Below are 16,736 nucleotides of genomic sequence, written 5' to 3' on the forward strand. Positions count from 1 at the left end.
ACACCCACACACCTATACCCTGACACACACACACACACCTATACCCCGACACACACCCACACACACACCCACACACATCTAAACCCCAATACACACCTATACACCCACACACACCTACACAAACACACACACATACACACATCTATACCCCGACACACACCCATATCCCAACACACACACACACCTATACCCCGACACACACCCATACCCCGACACACACCCACACACACACAACTATACCCCGACACATACCCACACACACACCCCCACACACCAATATCCCAGTGGAGTCACAGCGCTCATCATAATGCACAGATCTGATTGGCTGAGTGTGATATGCAGAAACACATGTGATTGGTCTGTGAGTTTCCTGGAGCGCTGAACCTGCACCGTAACGACTAGAAGAGTCACACCACTTCAAACACACACTCTGTTCACAATTAAACAGCTCTTAATAGTTTATCAGCTACAGGTCCAGGTTCGGATCGGACAGCGCTGTCCAATTGCCTGGAGTCCTATGGTTGGCTATGGAGCCCTGCTGAGGACATATACTCACAAGTAAATAAAGGCAGTCAAATGACTTAAAACTATGAGATTCTAAAACATGGGAAGGGGATTCTAATATATGGGAATATCTTAATAAGGAATAGGAATCCGACCCTAATGCATGGAAACTCATTAATAAAGCATTGCTGTCTAGGATTTAATATCTGGCTCCCCATATTAAATATCTTCCACACATCAGGACCTTCCATACCTTATTATAGACAATGTCTATGATTGTGGGGAAACGCTGTTCTCTGATTTGTTTACGTTCAGAAGCTCAGTGTCTTTAAGGTGAAGAAACAATGAAGTTTTAATTTGTCTGTAAGTGTTTATTCACTGTTTGAATTACCACCGAAACTCATTTGTAATTCGCTCTGTGTTTACTTTCATGCAGTTAGCGCTCTCCTGAATTTAGAGTCAGTTCCACCTTAAGTAATGTAACTGTAACAGCAAAAATAAGTCAGTGTGACCCCCCTATGGAGCAGGAATAGAGCAACATCCTCATCTCGGTTGGTGCTTTTCAGCGTTTGGAGTCTCTCCGTTGTCTAAAAACCTCCAGATGGCGTTTCTCCTGAAAGTTGCTTTTAAGTAGTTTCCCTGCATTAAGATCTCAATCCTATGATATTTATAAAGTCATCCATGGCATAGTTTTATTATGAAGAGATGTCCCCAGCAGGGCTCCGTAGGTGACTTTGTGAAGCATGTTGCTGCTGTTTTGAAATAAAAGGCTTGTCCCTTTAAAATTCCCACCACCACTGGAGCTGTCCATCACACAGAGGACAGCTGAGACAGTGTTTTGACCCAGAGATCACATGTCCCTGAGTGTGTGTGTGTGTGTGTGTGTGTGTGTGTGTGAGTGTGTGTGTAGATCAGCATGTGTGCATGTCCATCTGAGATCCTGACACAATCCTACACACACACACACACACACACACACAGGCACATGTGATCCACAGATATCCATAGTTCAATAAATTCTCTGAAAATCCTACATATATTGTAGTTGTGCAGTTTGTCTTAGAACTTAATCCAAAAGCAGAGCCGTGTCTAAAAGAATAAGAGGTCAGTGACATTCCTATTGGACACATCTGGCTTAAAGGCCCTTTACTGAGCATCACCCAATGGCAGACCTCGGTCCGGACCTGGATAGAGCGACGGTTTTGTCTGGATCTGTGAGCAACTTGTAATAAATGAAAGCGAATAAGTAAAACATTAATCAAGAGCCTAAAAGATAGAGCCCTCACACATTAATCGCTGGGGTATTCAGATATGTCATTTTCCCTTTTGTTTCTGAAATACAACAGTGTCCTGTGACTGTTAACGCACCCTGTAGTTCTTTTCTTGAGGAAAATACATAAGAATCTGAATGGTGAAAAAATACATCCATAAAAAGTAAAAAGAGGGAAAAATAAAATGGAATTTGAGAAAAAACTGATTTCAAAGGGATTTCACCAGTCTGGTGAGTGTATAGTGTGTGAGCTGTAGTAAAGTGTGTGAGTTGTAGTAAAGTGTTTGAGCTGTAGTAAAGTGTGTGAGCTGTAGTATAGTGAGTGTGCTGTAGTATAGTGTGTGTGCTGTAGTAAAGTGTGTGAGCTGTAGTAAAGTGTGTGAGCTGTAGTATAGTGTGTGAGCTGTAGTATAGTGTGTGAGCTGTAGTATAGTGAGTGTGCTGTAGTATAGTGTGTGTGCTGTAGTAAAGTGTGTGACCTGTAGTATAGTGTGTGAGCTGTAGTATAGTGTGTGAGCTGTAGTAAAGTGTGTGAGCTGTAGTAAAGTGTGTGAGCTGTAGTATAGCGAGTGTGCTGTAGTATAGTGTGTGTGCTGTAGTAAAGTGTGTGAGCTGTAGTAAAGTGTGTGACCTGTAGTATAGTGTGTGACCTGTAGTATAGTGTGTGTGCTGTAGTATAGTGTGTGTGCTGTAGCAACAAGTGTGTGAGCTGTAGTAAAGTGTGTGAGCTGTAGTATAGTGTGTGTGCTGTAGCAAAAAAAGTGTTTGTGCTGTAGTAAAGTGTGTGAGCTGTAGTGAAGTGTGTGTGAGCTGTAGTAAAGTGTGTGTGCTGTAATGTAGTGTGTGTGCTGTGGTATAGTGTGTGAGCTGTAGTATAGTGTGTGAGCTGTAGTATAGTGTATGAGCTGTAGCATAGTGTGTGTGCTGTAGTGTAGTGTGTGAGCTGCAGTATAGTGTGTGATCTGTAGTAAAGTGTGTGAGCTGAATTATGGTGTGTGAGCTGTAGTATAGTGTGTGAGCTGTATTATGGTATGTGAGCTGTAGTATAGTGTGTGACCTGTAGTACAGTGTGTGACCTGTTGTATATTGTGTGTGCGCTGTAGTGTGTGAGCTGTAGTATAGTGTGTGCGCTGTAGTATAGTGTATGTGCTGTAGTATGGCGCATGAGCTGTAGTATAGCATGTAAGCTGTAGTATAGTGTGTGCTGTAGTATGGTGTGTGAGCTGTGGTAAAGTGTGTTACCTGTAGTATAGTGTGTGAGCTGTAGTACAGTGCGTGCACGGTAGTGTAGTGTGTGTGCTGTAGTATAGTCTCTGTGCTGTAGTATGGTGCATGAGCTGTAGTATAGTGTGTGCTGTAGTATGGGGTCCGAGCTGTAGTACAGTGTGTGAGCTGTAGTATAGTGTATGCACTGTAGTATAGTGTGTGACCTGTAGTATAGTGTGTGAGTTGTGGTATAGTGTGTGAGCTGTAGTATAGTGTGTGACCTGTAGTATAGTGTGTGAGCTGTGGTATAGTGTGTTACCTGTAGTATAGTGCGTGAGCTGTAGTATAGTGTGTGACCTGTAGTATAGTGTGTGAACTGTGGTATAGTGTGTGACTTGTAGTATAGTGTGTGCTGTAGTATAGCTTCCGAGCTGTAGTATGGTGTATGAGCTGTAGTATAGTGTGCGTGTGCTGTAGAAATGTGGGTGTCAGTTATGGTCAGACAAAGGCAGGTCATACCTTCGCCACCAGCATCTGTTGTTGAGCTTCGATCTGTTGCTGCTGCCGCACCGCCATCTCCTGCAGCTCAGACAATGTCAGCTCCACACGAGGGTTCCCCACCTACACACACAGTGTGTGAAATTTACTATGTATATTTATCTGAACTGCACCCAAGGACAATGTGAAACTTGATTGAATCCTTAAGTGAAGCCTTAAAGGAGCTCTAGGTAATTTTTTTTTGTTTTGTTTTTGCTCATGGGGCCCCCACTAGTATAATTCATTTTTACAGCAGCTGTAATAGAATCATTTGGGAGGGAGAGGAACAGGGTGGTTTCCTACCCTCCTCCACATCTTACATAGTTCAGCTTCTGCAGAGTCAGAGTAGCAACAACAGAGGATGTAGTCTCCCTATTACAGCTCAGCGGAGCAGCACAATGCTTTTGAAGCTGTAATATTAAGGTAATAATATTATGTAGTGTTCCTTTAAGTCTTAGTCTTAAAAAAGAAAGCAGAAGCCCAGCTAGTGCACTTAGCATTTTGCTAAATTCAAGCCACATTTAGCCAGCGAGCTAGGAACTCTCCCGTCAACCAAAAAATGTCAGAGCAAGTGTTTTCCAACTCACTTAGTTCTTGCCTCGACCCGGAGCACATCAGTGTGAGATAAAGGATGTGGTTAATGCACTGCCATGGTTATTTTTATCTTATTTCTACTTGTATATATTTAAGGAATTTAAAGAAGGAGATGTTTGGTTGCAGAATTTGTGCAGTACTTTACAGTTTTACAACAACCACAGAAATCAACCACAGAAACAACAACCTGAGTATTAGAGAACTGGGTGAAAGGGGGCTAACTAAGTATTCAGAGCAACAGCCTAAATACAGTCTGTACTTATAGAACTACAGAGAGCTCCTTTGTGGTCAGTGGAGCTGAGAGAATGGACAGAGTGTAGAAACAAGAAAGTGGTCGTAATGTTATGGCTGGACCTTGTATATACACTGAATGCTCACTGGATTAGGAACAGCAAAATTTTAGCACTCACTGTTCATTATCTCAGCTCCACTGACCACACAGGAGCACTTTGTAGTTCTACAATTACAGAATGAGGTCCAGCTGTTGCTCTGCATACTTTGTTCCCACCCTTTCCCCCTGTCCTTCAGCGACTAATAGCTTTTAAGAGACTAATAGCATATAAGAAATATGCCATCACTAGGATGCGGTCTCAGTGAAGGAATGTCCTGTGCTGTGATGTAACGGCGCTCAACTCTGTGATATGTTGTGTATGTGATATACGCCCCAAACTACACCATTTATCCTGATTCTAGTGCTATACTCATAACTGTCGGCTGGAGCCGGCCTGAGCTGGTCTTTCTGCGGCTGCTCAGCGACTCGTTGCTCGTGCAGGCAGTCGGGGTGCGAGAGATGTATGATACGTATCTAGATGAGAACTCAAATTCAGTGTGTGGCTTCGTTTATTTGGCTGGTCCTTCCTTTTCATTTGGTCAAAAAAAAAATGTAGTGTGAAAGTATAAATGAAGAAAGACCATGCAAAAGAAAAAACAGAAAACATATCTACATCACAGTGGAGACGGGTGCACGGTGTCACCATACTGTGGTCATTGTGACAGCACTAGCAATCACAGCTATCAAGGTACACATCCCTGTAGTTACACTGCTGTTGTGGAATTACACAGTTCTTAGAGACACAATACAAAGCAGAACTGAAGTAAACAATGGGATTGTTTTCTCTGACTGAGACACAGCCTGGGCACTGATCTGCGGGGCTGTCTACTGCGCTAAGAATAAAGCTATTACAATATTCATATTCATGTAATGTGTCATGTTCTTTTCACGCGGCTGCCTCTCTGCAGTGTGTTGAGCGTTTCAGAGCAAACAGCTGAGTGTCTTCAGGCAACAAACAGGAAAAACCCAACAAATCTGCAGCAAAAAAGGGCAGAAAACCACCCAATCTACTCTTTTAAAGCTGTATACAATACGCCATCTGTGGAGGGTTATAATAATATTGGGCTTTGCATAAAAGGTGTTTCAAGTCTCTCTTCAAATAAATCAGAATTAATTATTTCATTCATCCTCTATTAGCACTTTATCCTCTTCTGGGCTGTGGGGGTCTGGAGGCGACCCAGAATCATTACTGATTCATTACAGGGCTCACACCTGTGAACAGTTTCACACACTCACCCAGTCACTCACACATTCACCCAGTCACTCACACACTCACCCAGTCACTCACACACTCACCCAGTCACTCACACATTCACCCAGTCACTCACACACTCACCCAGTCACTCACACACTCACCCAGTCGCTCACACATTCACCCAGTCACTCACACACTAACACCTGTGGACAGTGTCACACACTCACCCAGTCACTCACACACTCACCCAGTCACTCACACACTCACCCAGTCACTCACACATTCACCCAGTCACTCACACACTCACCCAGTCACTCACACACTCACCCAGTCACTCACACACTCACCCAGTCACTCACACACTCACCCTGTCACTCACACGCTCACCCAGTCACTCACACACACACACCTGTGGACAGTGTCACACACTCACCCAGTCACTCACACACTCACCCTGTCACTCACATGCTCACCCAGTCACTCACACACACACACCTGTGGACAGTGTCACACACTCACCCAGTCACTCACACACTCACCCAGTCACTCACACACACACACACCTGTGGACAGTGTCACACACTCACCCAGTCACTCACACACACACACCTGTGGACAGTGTCACACACTCACCCAGTCACTCACACACACACACATGTTGACAGTGTCACACACTCACCTAGTCACACACACACTCACCCAGTCACTCACACACTCACCCAGTCACACACACACTCACCCAGTCACTCACACACCTGTGGACAGAGTCACACACTCACCCTGTCACACACAAACTCACCCAGTCACTCACAAACTCTTCTGGGCTGTGGGGGTCTGGAGGCGACCCAGAATCATTACTGATTCATTACAGGGCTCACACCTGTGAACAGTTTCACACACTCACCCAGTCACTCACACATTCACCCAGTCACTCACACACTCACCCAGTCGCTCACACATTCACCCAGTCACTCACACACTAACACCTGTGGACAGTGTCACACACTCACCCAGTCACTCACACACTCACCCAGTCACTCACACACTCACCCAGTCACTCACACATTCACCCAGTCACTCACACACTCACCCAGTCACTCACACACTCACCCAGTCATTCACACATTCACCCAGTCACTCACACACTCACCCTGTCACTCACACGCTCACCCAGTCACTCACACACACACACCTGTGGACAGTGTCACACACTCACCCAGTCACTCACACACTCACCCTGTCACTCACACGCTCACCCAGTCACTCACACACACACACCTGTGGACAGTGTCACACACTCACCCAGTCACTCACACACTCACCCAGTCACTCACACACACACACACCTGTGGACAGTGTCACACACTCACCCAGTCACTCACACACACACACCTGTGGACAGTGTCACACACTCACCCAGTCACTCACACACACACACATGTTGACAGTGTCACACACTCACCTAGTCACACACACACTCACCCAGTCACTCACACACTCACCCAGTCACACACACACTCACCCAGTCACTCACACACCTGTGGACAGAGTCACACACTCACCCTGTCACACACAAACTCACCCAGTCACTCACAAACTCACCCAGTCACTCACAAACTCACACCTGTGGACAGTGTCACACACTCACCCAGTCACTCACACACTCACCCAGTCACTCACACACTCACACCTGTGGACAGTGTCACACACTCACCCAGTCACTCACACACTCACCCAGTCACTCACACACACACACATGTGGACAGTGTCACACACTCACCCAGTCACACACACACTCACCCAGTCACTCACACACCTGTGGACAGAGTCACACACTCACCCTGTCACACACAAACTCACCCAGTCACTCAAAAACTCACCCAGTCACTCACAAACTCACACCTGTGGACAGTGTCACACACTCACCCAGTCACTCACACACTCACCCAGTCACTCACACACTCACACGTGTGGACAGTGTCACACACTCACCCAGTCACTCACACACTCACCCAGTCACTCACACACACACACCTGTGGACAGTGTCACACACTCACCCAGTCACACACACACTCACCCAGTCACTCACACACCTGTGGACAGAGTCACACACTCACCCTGTCACACACAAACTCACCCAGTCACTCACAAACTCACCCAGTCACTCACACACTCACCCAGTCACTCACAAACTCACACCTGTGGACAGTGTCACACACTCACCCAGTCACTCACACACTCACCCAGTCACTCACACACTCACCCAGTCACTCACACACTCACACCTGTGGACAGTGTCACACACTCACCCAGTCACTCACACACTCACCCAGTCACTCACACACACACACCTGTGGACAGTCTAAAAGTCACTCCACCTACCAATGTGTATGTTTGCACTGTGAGAGGAAACCCACACAGACACAGAGAGAAAAGACCCCACTCCTCACACAGACCCAAGGGGAGGAGCCCACCCGTGTGTGGAAGTGCCACTAACTGCAGAAAAACAGTCACATGCCATGATCACATGATTGGTCTTCAACCAATCAAAGCGCTCTGTTTAGTTCACAGCTTATTTTCTCTGATGTCATTTCTACGCTATTAAGTTTGGCCAACAGGGGGAGCAGTGCACTCAGCGCTCCAACACAAACTCTGCCTGCGAATGTATAGAAGAATATATACACAAGGCGTATGAAAGCAGCAGAGGGGGCATCAGCATCACATCAGAGGGAGGGTCTCTTTAATCAATGATTATTTACAAACTGAACTGAGTTACCATGGCAACTCTAACCAGCATGTGACGGTGTCTATATCGTGCAGCTGTAGCGTGTGGAACAGTGGGGAAATGCCTGGAGCGAGGGGAAGGGAAGAGGAGGGTCCTGACACATCCTGCTATTCTTTACGTGCACATTCAAACACACACACACACACACACACACACACACACACACACACACATGCCAGTTTAAATCATTCACAAATCTGGTCATGAGGACCTGTGTACAGAGTATTTTAAAAAGGACATATTAAGATTAAAATCTCTTGTTCGGTGCATGTTCACATTAAAGTGTGAATCTGGAGCCTACCAACTCACACACTGTGAAACAAGACCCCCTCAGTCAGATTACTGTGTGCTGCTTGAGTCTGAAAACATGGGATAAAGCTCCGCTTCTGACGTCAAGTGCAGAGACTTTAGAATGGCCCCGCCCCCTCGTCTGAGTCTGTCCAATCACAGCGCTGGACCCGTGTTTACGTGAGAGCGCAAAGACGAGGTTAAACTCAGCAAAACAGACACAACGAGCGCGGAGAAATAAGAGCACTGAGTAAAAACGGAGAAGAAAGAGAACAGAGTGAAAACGGCTAAAAACCAGAGCTTCTGCTCCTCGCTCCTCACTGCTGTGCGCTCGGGGTCGGGGTGAACAGCGAGCGGCTCATTATCATTTAAAGGAACAGGTGCTGAAAGCGGGCGTTCTGAACAGGGGCTGTTTACACAGGGGGAGAACACTGCTGTGGGGCTCGGGGTCGGGGTGAACAGAGGATTTCTGCACTGTCTGTATCTTACCATTACCTTAAATTACCTCTACTGTTTGAGGAATAGCCATTGAACATCCTTGTATTTCTCATAGATTGTTTACAGACTGTCTATTGTGTGTCTGTCTGGATTTAAAACAAGCATCACCCTGTTCTTCAATGATCAGGACCCCCTCAGGGGTCCGTAGGTCCGTAGGTGTGTGTGTGTGTGTGTGAGTGGTGCCCCCTCCAGGGTGTGTTCGCGCATTGCACCCAGTGATTCTGGGCAGGCTCCGGACCCACCGCGACCCTGAACTGGATAAGGGTCACAGACAATGAATGAATATCCATTCACCGTCCTGTAACTGTTTAAAACGTTAAGAGCTTATGGGATCTTTCAGCTGGTCATTATTAATCTGCCTAAAAGGCACTTTTCTGCTGACAGCGCGTCTCAGCCCATCGTCCCGTTCTCGGACTGACCCTTCGCAGCCGGATCCAGAGCGTCCGAGACGGAACGGAGATTGTTCTCAGGAAAAAGGAAATGCTTTCACTCTCAGCTTTTCAGGGTTTTCCTCCGTAAGCGAAAACGTTTCCTTTCCCTCTTCAGGTGACGATTGACCGGATAAATCCACCTCTCTCTCTCTCTCTCTCTCAGCTGTCAATCACTAACGATCTGCCATTATAGCTCCGCCCACTCACCTTTAGTGAAGCATGAAAAGCATGACGTTCTGTCACAGCTGCTCACGAGCCTGTGACCGACCACAATGCCCAATGCCAAGTGTCGTCCGGAGGGGCATTAATCCTCCAGCACTGGGCTGTGGAGCAGTGGAACTGTGTTCTCTGGAGACTCCATTTAACACCTCGGGGATGATCCATAACTAATCACCCAGCATCAGTACCTCACCTCACTAATGTCCTGATTGCTGAATGCCATCTAATCCTGACAGAAATGTTCCATTTTCCAGTCAATATCTAATCTAACAGATTCCCAGAAGAGGAAAAGCTGTTACTGCAGCAAAGAGGGGGGGGGGGTAAAGAACTGATAATATCCTTCATTTCAGAAGAATATCACTATCTCTCTCTCTCTCTCTCTCTGAGAAATGCTGTAATGATGTAATGATGTGGTCCAGTCACTCATTTTCTGCCTGAGGCTTCAACACACTCTCTCTCTCTCTCTCTCTCTCTCTCTCTCTCTCTCTCTCTCTCTCTCTCTCTCTCTCCCTCTCTCTCCCTCTCTCTATTTCTTTCTCTGTCTCACTCTCTCTATTTCTCTCTCTGTCTCACTCTCTCTCTTTCTCTATTTCTCTCTCTCTCTTTCTCTCTCTCTCTCTCTCTCTCTCTCTCTCTCTCTCTCTGTCTCCGACTGTCTCTCTCTCTCTCCCTCTCTCTTTCTCTCTCTCTCTCTCTGCGTCAGTTTCCTCCTGTGATAAATATCCCTCTTTCATTAATATTTTTGCAGGAGTCTATCACACAGATCTAAAGATAAGAGTAAAGCCAGAGGTTTCTTTTAACACAAGCCTTGGGAAAAGGAGCAGTAAATGACCCAAAAAGATCCATTTCATTGCTGTCGATAAAAAAGGAAAAAAAGTCAGTCTTTACATTTTGTGAAAATGTCATGACGAATGGAGGAACAGAAACGGTAAAAAAAACAGGTCTTTTCTTCTACTTATGTTGTTAGTCCCAGCCACAGAGGCTCCGCCCACATGTAGATTGACACGCTGACGTCTTTAGGCCGTGTCTAGAACGTCATCAGTGCTGTGTACAGAGTGTGCACTGTGAGGGAGGAAGGGGACCGGTCGTGTCTGAATCGAGGGTTTGTATAAAACTTGCTGAGGGTTTTGAAGGCAGTAGACGTATCCTTCGCTGCCTGACATTTCCCATAATGCCGTGCCTCAGCACCTGCCAGAAGAAAATGGCAGAAGCAGCAGTGATGTGGGGGACGCACTGTATTTATCTCAGTATATCATTTCTGAGCAGGAACAGCCAAGTGATCACAGCACTTCCAAACGCTGTAATGTGAGAGCGGAACCTGTGACTGTACCAACACTTCCAATGCTCATCACTCCTCAGAGTTCTGCCACAGCCCGATGCTGGAGGGCTTTACACCCCTCTGACCCCCAGTTGGCACTGGGCAGCTCTAGTTTTTCTACAGAGATAATGGAAGCTATTTGTGTGCCTTGGAATGAATGGTGGTATTTTAATCTAATGCTGCTCCTTTTTTTTACACCACAGTCCTATTATTACTCCATCATTAGACAGGCCTTCTTTTCAAATGCCGCTGGTTTATCTGGAGGTTAGTCTGTGTAATTCAGACACTGAGATCTATCATGAGGTCACACGGAGGATTTCCCTCTGACCACCCTTGCTCACAGATCATGCAAGCAATGCTTCCACAGCAGTGTTCTCCCCCTGTGTAAACAGCCCCTGTTCAGAACGCACCTGTTCCTTTAAATGATAATGAGCCGCTCGCTGTTCACCCCGACCCCGAGCGCACAGCAGTGAGGAGCGAGGAGCAGAAGCTCTGGTTTTTAGCCGTTTTCACTCTGTTCTCTTTCTTCTCCGTTTTTACTCAGTGTTCTTATTTCTCCGCGCTCGTTGTGTCTGTTTTGCTGAGTTTAACCTCGTCTTTGCGCTCTCACATAAACACGGGTCCAGCGCTGTGATTGGACAGACTCAGACGAGGGGGCGGAGCCATTCTAAAGTCTGTGCACTTAACGTCAGAACGGAGCAGAATCAGAACGACTCGTTTTATCCCGTGTTTCACAGTGGTGAAGGTTAGTGTTAAGTCTCCACAAAATGAATGGAAGTCTATGTAATGTCCCCACAATTCACATATACAAGACCAGTCATTACAACACCATCATAACTCCACCCACTCATCTTTACACTCGTTACTCTCACATGTGTCTTGTTATGGCTATGTCCCTGTACAGTGAGTGAGGAAGCACACACACACACACACACACACACACACACACACACACACACACACACACAAGCAACAATCTAACACAAGGACTGCATATAATGTTCAAAAGTTTGGAAACACAGCTAAAAATAAGTGTGTGTGTGTTTCCTGTGGAAACAGGGCAATCAATTTGTATATCTTTATATAAATGCACACATTGCCATGGAGCAGCTGCACATGAGCCTATAAGCACTACATCAGCTCTGGGTTAAAGCTATGCTCTTCACTGGGCTCTGGGGCAGTGGAGTCGTGTTCTCTGGAGTGACGGAGCTCCGTTCAAGACATCTGAGATCATTCAGGATCCAGAACTAATCACCCAACATCAGTACCTCTTACTGCCACCATCAAACCCTCACAGCAATGTTCCAGCAGCCTTCACAGTGGAGGAGGAGTGTTAATGTAGCAAAGAGAAATAAATTCTCTTTAAATGGTCCATTTAAATGCCTGAGGGAAAGTCTCTCTCTCTCTCTCTCTCTCTCTCTCTCTCTCACACACACACACACACACACACACACACACACACCGTTTTATTACCTGAGGAGAGTCCCATGTTATCCTGCAGGATCGGACGTGGATTTTACTGCATTGTCCTTCAGCTGTGAACTCCTGCACAGCCTCCACGTGCTTCCACTCCATCACAACAGTCCCGTGCTAAACGCTCGTGCTGTGTGTGTGTGTGTGCGTGTGCGTGTGCGTGTGTGTGTGTGTGTAGCCCCCTTGCCCACGTTACTGATGACTCACTGTGTTTTCTGCTCTGAGTGTTTTCTCTGCTCTTTAGAATCAGGAGAAAGTCTCAGTGATGAAGCTGGAACTGAGGTCTCAGCGCTGCTCTCCTTCTACTGCGCAGGTCTCTCTCTCTCTCTCTCTCTCTCTCTCTCTCTCTCTCTCACAAACACAAAACACACATCCCACACTCTCCCACACAGACTCTTTCCTTAACACTTTCTCTCTCTTCCTCTCCCTCTCTCACTCACTCTCTCCCTCTCCCTCTCCCTCTCCTATATCACTCTTTCCTCCTTTTCTTTCTTTCAAACAATATTTCATGTTTCTCTGCCTCCCTCCTGTGCTGTTCCCCTGTCGTTATCCTTTGCCATCACTAACCCCCCCCCCCCCCCTCTCTCTCTCTCTCTCTCTCTCTCTCTCTCTCTCTAACTGCAGCGCCCCCCTCCCCTCACTGAGTCTCTGTCACTCTGCCCAACGCTGCGCCACAGCTGGGCCATCCGGCTTAAAGGTGAACACACACACACACACAGTTCTGCTATACTTGTGGGGACTTCCACTGAAATAATGATTACTGAAGCTCATTAACACCACACCTTTATCTAACATTTGTGACCAAAAGTAAGTCATTTCACTGTTTTAGTTTTTCACATTAAAGTATTTGTTCAAATAAAAAAAATATATATATAAAAGCACGGCTAGACACACACACACACACACACACACACAACTCTAAAAAACTTCATCCACAGACACACCACAGTTCCCTGACGTGTTACAGTAAGGTTTTATACCAGACACCAAACATCTGTGAAATGGGTCGAACAGACAGAGACATGTGGGACAAGGGAAAGAGAACCTAAAAACAGCTTCTCAAACTGATAGCTCCTCCACAAATCACATCCTTTACTCTAAATACATCACACAGAACTTCCAATGACTGGTTCCAATTCTGCTGCATTAAAGGCATAGTTCACGATTTTAATCTAAAACCCTGTGTATAAAGCTCTGAGTGTGTGTCCTCTCCATGTGCTGCTCTGCAGTGGTTTGCTCTGGAAACCGCTCTAATGTGTTTACGAAGCCCCAGTGTCTGTAAATGGGTAAAAAAACAAAGTGTCTGGGTCCGGTGCTAGGCTTTCTCTCTCTCTGCTCACGGCAGAGAAATGCCATCTGGAGGTTTTTAGACAACGGAGAGACTCCAAACGCTGAAAAGCACCAACCGAGATGAGGATGTTGCTCTATTCCTGCTCCATAGGGGGGTCACACTGACTTATTTTTGCTGTTACAGTTACATTACTTAAGGTGGAACTGACTCTAAATTCAGGAGAGCGCTAACTGCATGAAAGTAAACACAGAGCGAAAGTGCTACAAAACTAAACAGCTCGAGTTACACATGAGTTTCTGTGGGAATTCAAACAGTGAATAAACACTTACAGACAATTTACACTTTCATGTCATTTTTCCCCTGAAACACACCGTTCCACCTTAAAAGATGCAGAGTTTAGAGCTGGGTTTCCCGAGTCGTGTATGTTTCCCCGTGCTGAAAGTGTTGGTCAAATCTCTGTAAAAGAGGAATGGATTAAACGGAAAGCTCTGGGTGTCAAAGTTGGGCTAAAGACGTGTAAAATGTTTGCTGAACTGTTGCTTTAAAGGAAAGCCTATATGCATTAACCTGGAGATTAACACGGTGCATTATCATCATACATGTCCCTGAGCTTCACACTCAAAATCCCACTGCTGTGGGGGGAGAGCCATCATCAATAAAACAGAGATGACTCCTGTAAACATGGGCATTAAGAGCAGTGAGCTGTAAAAACGGGACATGCTTTATGCTCGGATCAGGACGCTTTAAGGCCTTGAAGGAGACAGAGTGTCTGATGTTTCCTGTGGTGTATGTAACGTATGGTGTGGTGTGTGTGTGTGTGTGTGTGTGTGTGTTGCGGTGAGTCTGCGGAGGTGTATCAGGAGTGTATTGATGCTGAGGCAGTATTTTAGATGCTGTGTGTTTATGGCCCATATGTATATGGCCCAGTGAGTCAGTCAGTCAGTCAGTCATACAGTCACTCAGTCAGTCACTCAGTCAGTCACTCACCCAGTCAGTCAGTCACTCAGTCAGTCAGTCAGTCAGTCAGTCAGTTACTCAGTCAGTCATACAGTCACTCAGTCATTCACTCACTCACTCACTCAGTCAGTCAGACAGTCACTCAGTCACTCACTCAGTCAGTCACTCAGTCAGTCACTCAGTCAGTCACTCACCCAGTCAGTCAGTCACTCAGTCAGTCAGTCACTCACTCAGTCAGTCATACAGTCACTCAGTCAGTCAGTCACTCACTCACTCACTCAGTCAGACAGTCACTCAGTCACTCACTCAGTCACTCACTCAGTCAGTCACTCTGTCAGTTACTCAGTCAGTCAGTCACTCAGTCAGTCAGTCACTCACTCAGTCAGTCATACAGTCACTCAGTCAGTCAGTCACTCACTCACTCACTCAGTCAGACAGTCACTCAGTCACTCACTCAGTCACTCACTCAGTCAGTCACTCTGTCAGTTACTCAGTCAGTCAGTTACTCAGTCAGTCAGTCAGTCAGTCAGTCAGTCAGTTACTCAGTCAGTCAGTCACACACTCACTCAGTCAGTCAGTCACTCAGTCAGTCAGTCACTCACTCAGTCAGTCAGACAGTCACTCACTCAGTCAGTCAGTCACACACTCACTCAGTCAGTCAGACAGTCACTCACTCAGTCAGTCACTCACTCACTCAGTCAGTCAGTCACTCACTCACTCACCTCACTCACTCAGTCAGACAGTCACTCACTCAGTTCACTCAGTCAGACAGTCACTCAGTCACTCACTCAGTCACTCACTCAGTCAGTCACTCACCCAGTCAGTCAGTCAGTCACTCTGTCAGTTACTCAGTCAGTCAGTTACTCAGTCAGTCAGTCACACACTCACTCACTCACTCAGTCAGTAGGTCAGTCACTCAGTCAGTCACTCACCCAGTCAGTCACTCACTCACTCAGTCAGTCAGTCACTCACTCAGTCAGTCAGTCACTCACTCAGTCAGTCAGTCACTCACTCAGTCAGTCAGTTACATACTCTCTCAGTCAGTCACACACTCTCTCAGTCAGTCACACACTCAGTCAGTCACTCAGACAGTCACTCAGTCATTCACTCACTCAGTCCCTCAGTCAGTCAGTCACTCAGTCATTCACTCAGTCATTCACTCACTCAGTCCCTCAGTCAGTCAATCACTCACTCACTCAGTCAATCACTCACTCACTCAGTCAATCACACACTCACTCACTCAGTCAGTCTGTCACTCACTCTCTCAGTCACACACTCACTCAGTCAATCAGTAAGTGAAAATGCCTATTCTAGACCGACCCAGCAGGTGGTCCAGCAAAAACAAGAACAGGACAAAACATCTGTGAAGCAAATGATCTCAGAAAAAGTCAGAAAACTAGAAATGTTCCTGAAGAGAAATATAGCTCAGGGAAATATAAACAGGCTTCAGTCACAGTCAGTTCCTTAGTTTACACAGAGTGTCAGACACAGACCGACAGACAGAGCTTTCCCTGCCATCGGATCCAACTCACCACCAAGTGGTGATCGGTTGACAGCTCAGCCTCGCTCTTTACCCGAGTGTCCAAAACAGGCCTCAGGTCAGAAGACACGACCACGAGTCGATCACTGATCACTGTCAAAGTTTTCCTCTCTGTGAGCCGGAGCCACATTGAGTTTACAGAGACAAACTCCAGCCATACAGCGACCATCCAGAGACCTGTGAGTATCCCCACACCCTCCTCTCACCCTGTGCAACTCCTGAGTAGGAGAGAGACCAACCCCTATCAAGGAGTTTGGTCCAGAGCCCACACTGTGTGTAGAGGTGAGCCCAACTATAT

The 16,736-nt window shown here is 46.5% G+C and overlaps 1 protein-coding gene across 3 annotated transcripts in view; it reads right to left on the reverse strand.

The window, feature by feature from the left end:
* ppp1r13ba (protein phosphatase 1, regulatory subunit 13Ba) overlaps positions 1 to 16,736 on the reverse strand; it is a 49,234-nt gene that overhangs the window by 28,547 nt on the left and 3,951 nt on the right. Inside the window, exons 1-2 of one of the 3 annotated variants that reach the window (XM_066675963.1) lie at positions 12,651 to 13,022; positions 3,500 to 3,601 (exon numbers count right to left, since the gene is read on the reverse strand). In XM_066675963.1, the coding sequence (XP_066532060.1) occupies positions 3,500 to 3,601; positions 12,651 to 12,752 (204 nt within the window). In that variant the 5' untranslated portion in view covers positions 12,753 to 13,022. Of the gene's footprint in view, positions 1 to 3,499; positions 3,602 to 12,650; positions 13,023 to 16,736 lie in introns of those variants that run through there. The other 2 variants (XM_066675964.1, XM_066675965.1) reach the window with 2 other exon arrangements.

Source organism: Hoplias malabaricus, chromosome 1 (genome assembly GCF_029633855.1).
Source record: "Hoplias malabaricus isolate fHopMal1 chromosome 1, fHopMal1.hap1, whole genome shotgun sequence".
NCBI classification, from domain to species: domain Eukaryota; kingdom Metazoa; phylum Chordata; class Actinopteri; order Characiformes; family Erythrinidae; genus Hoplias; species Hoplias malabaricus.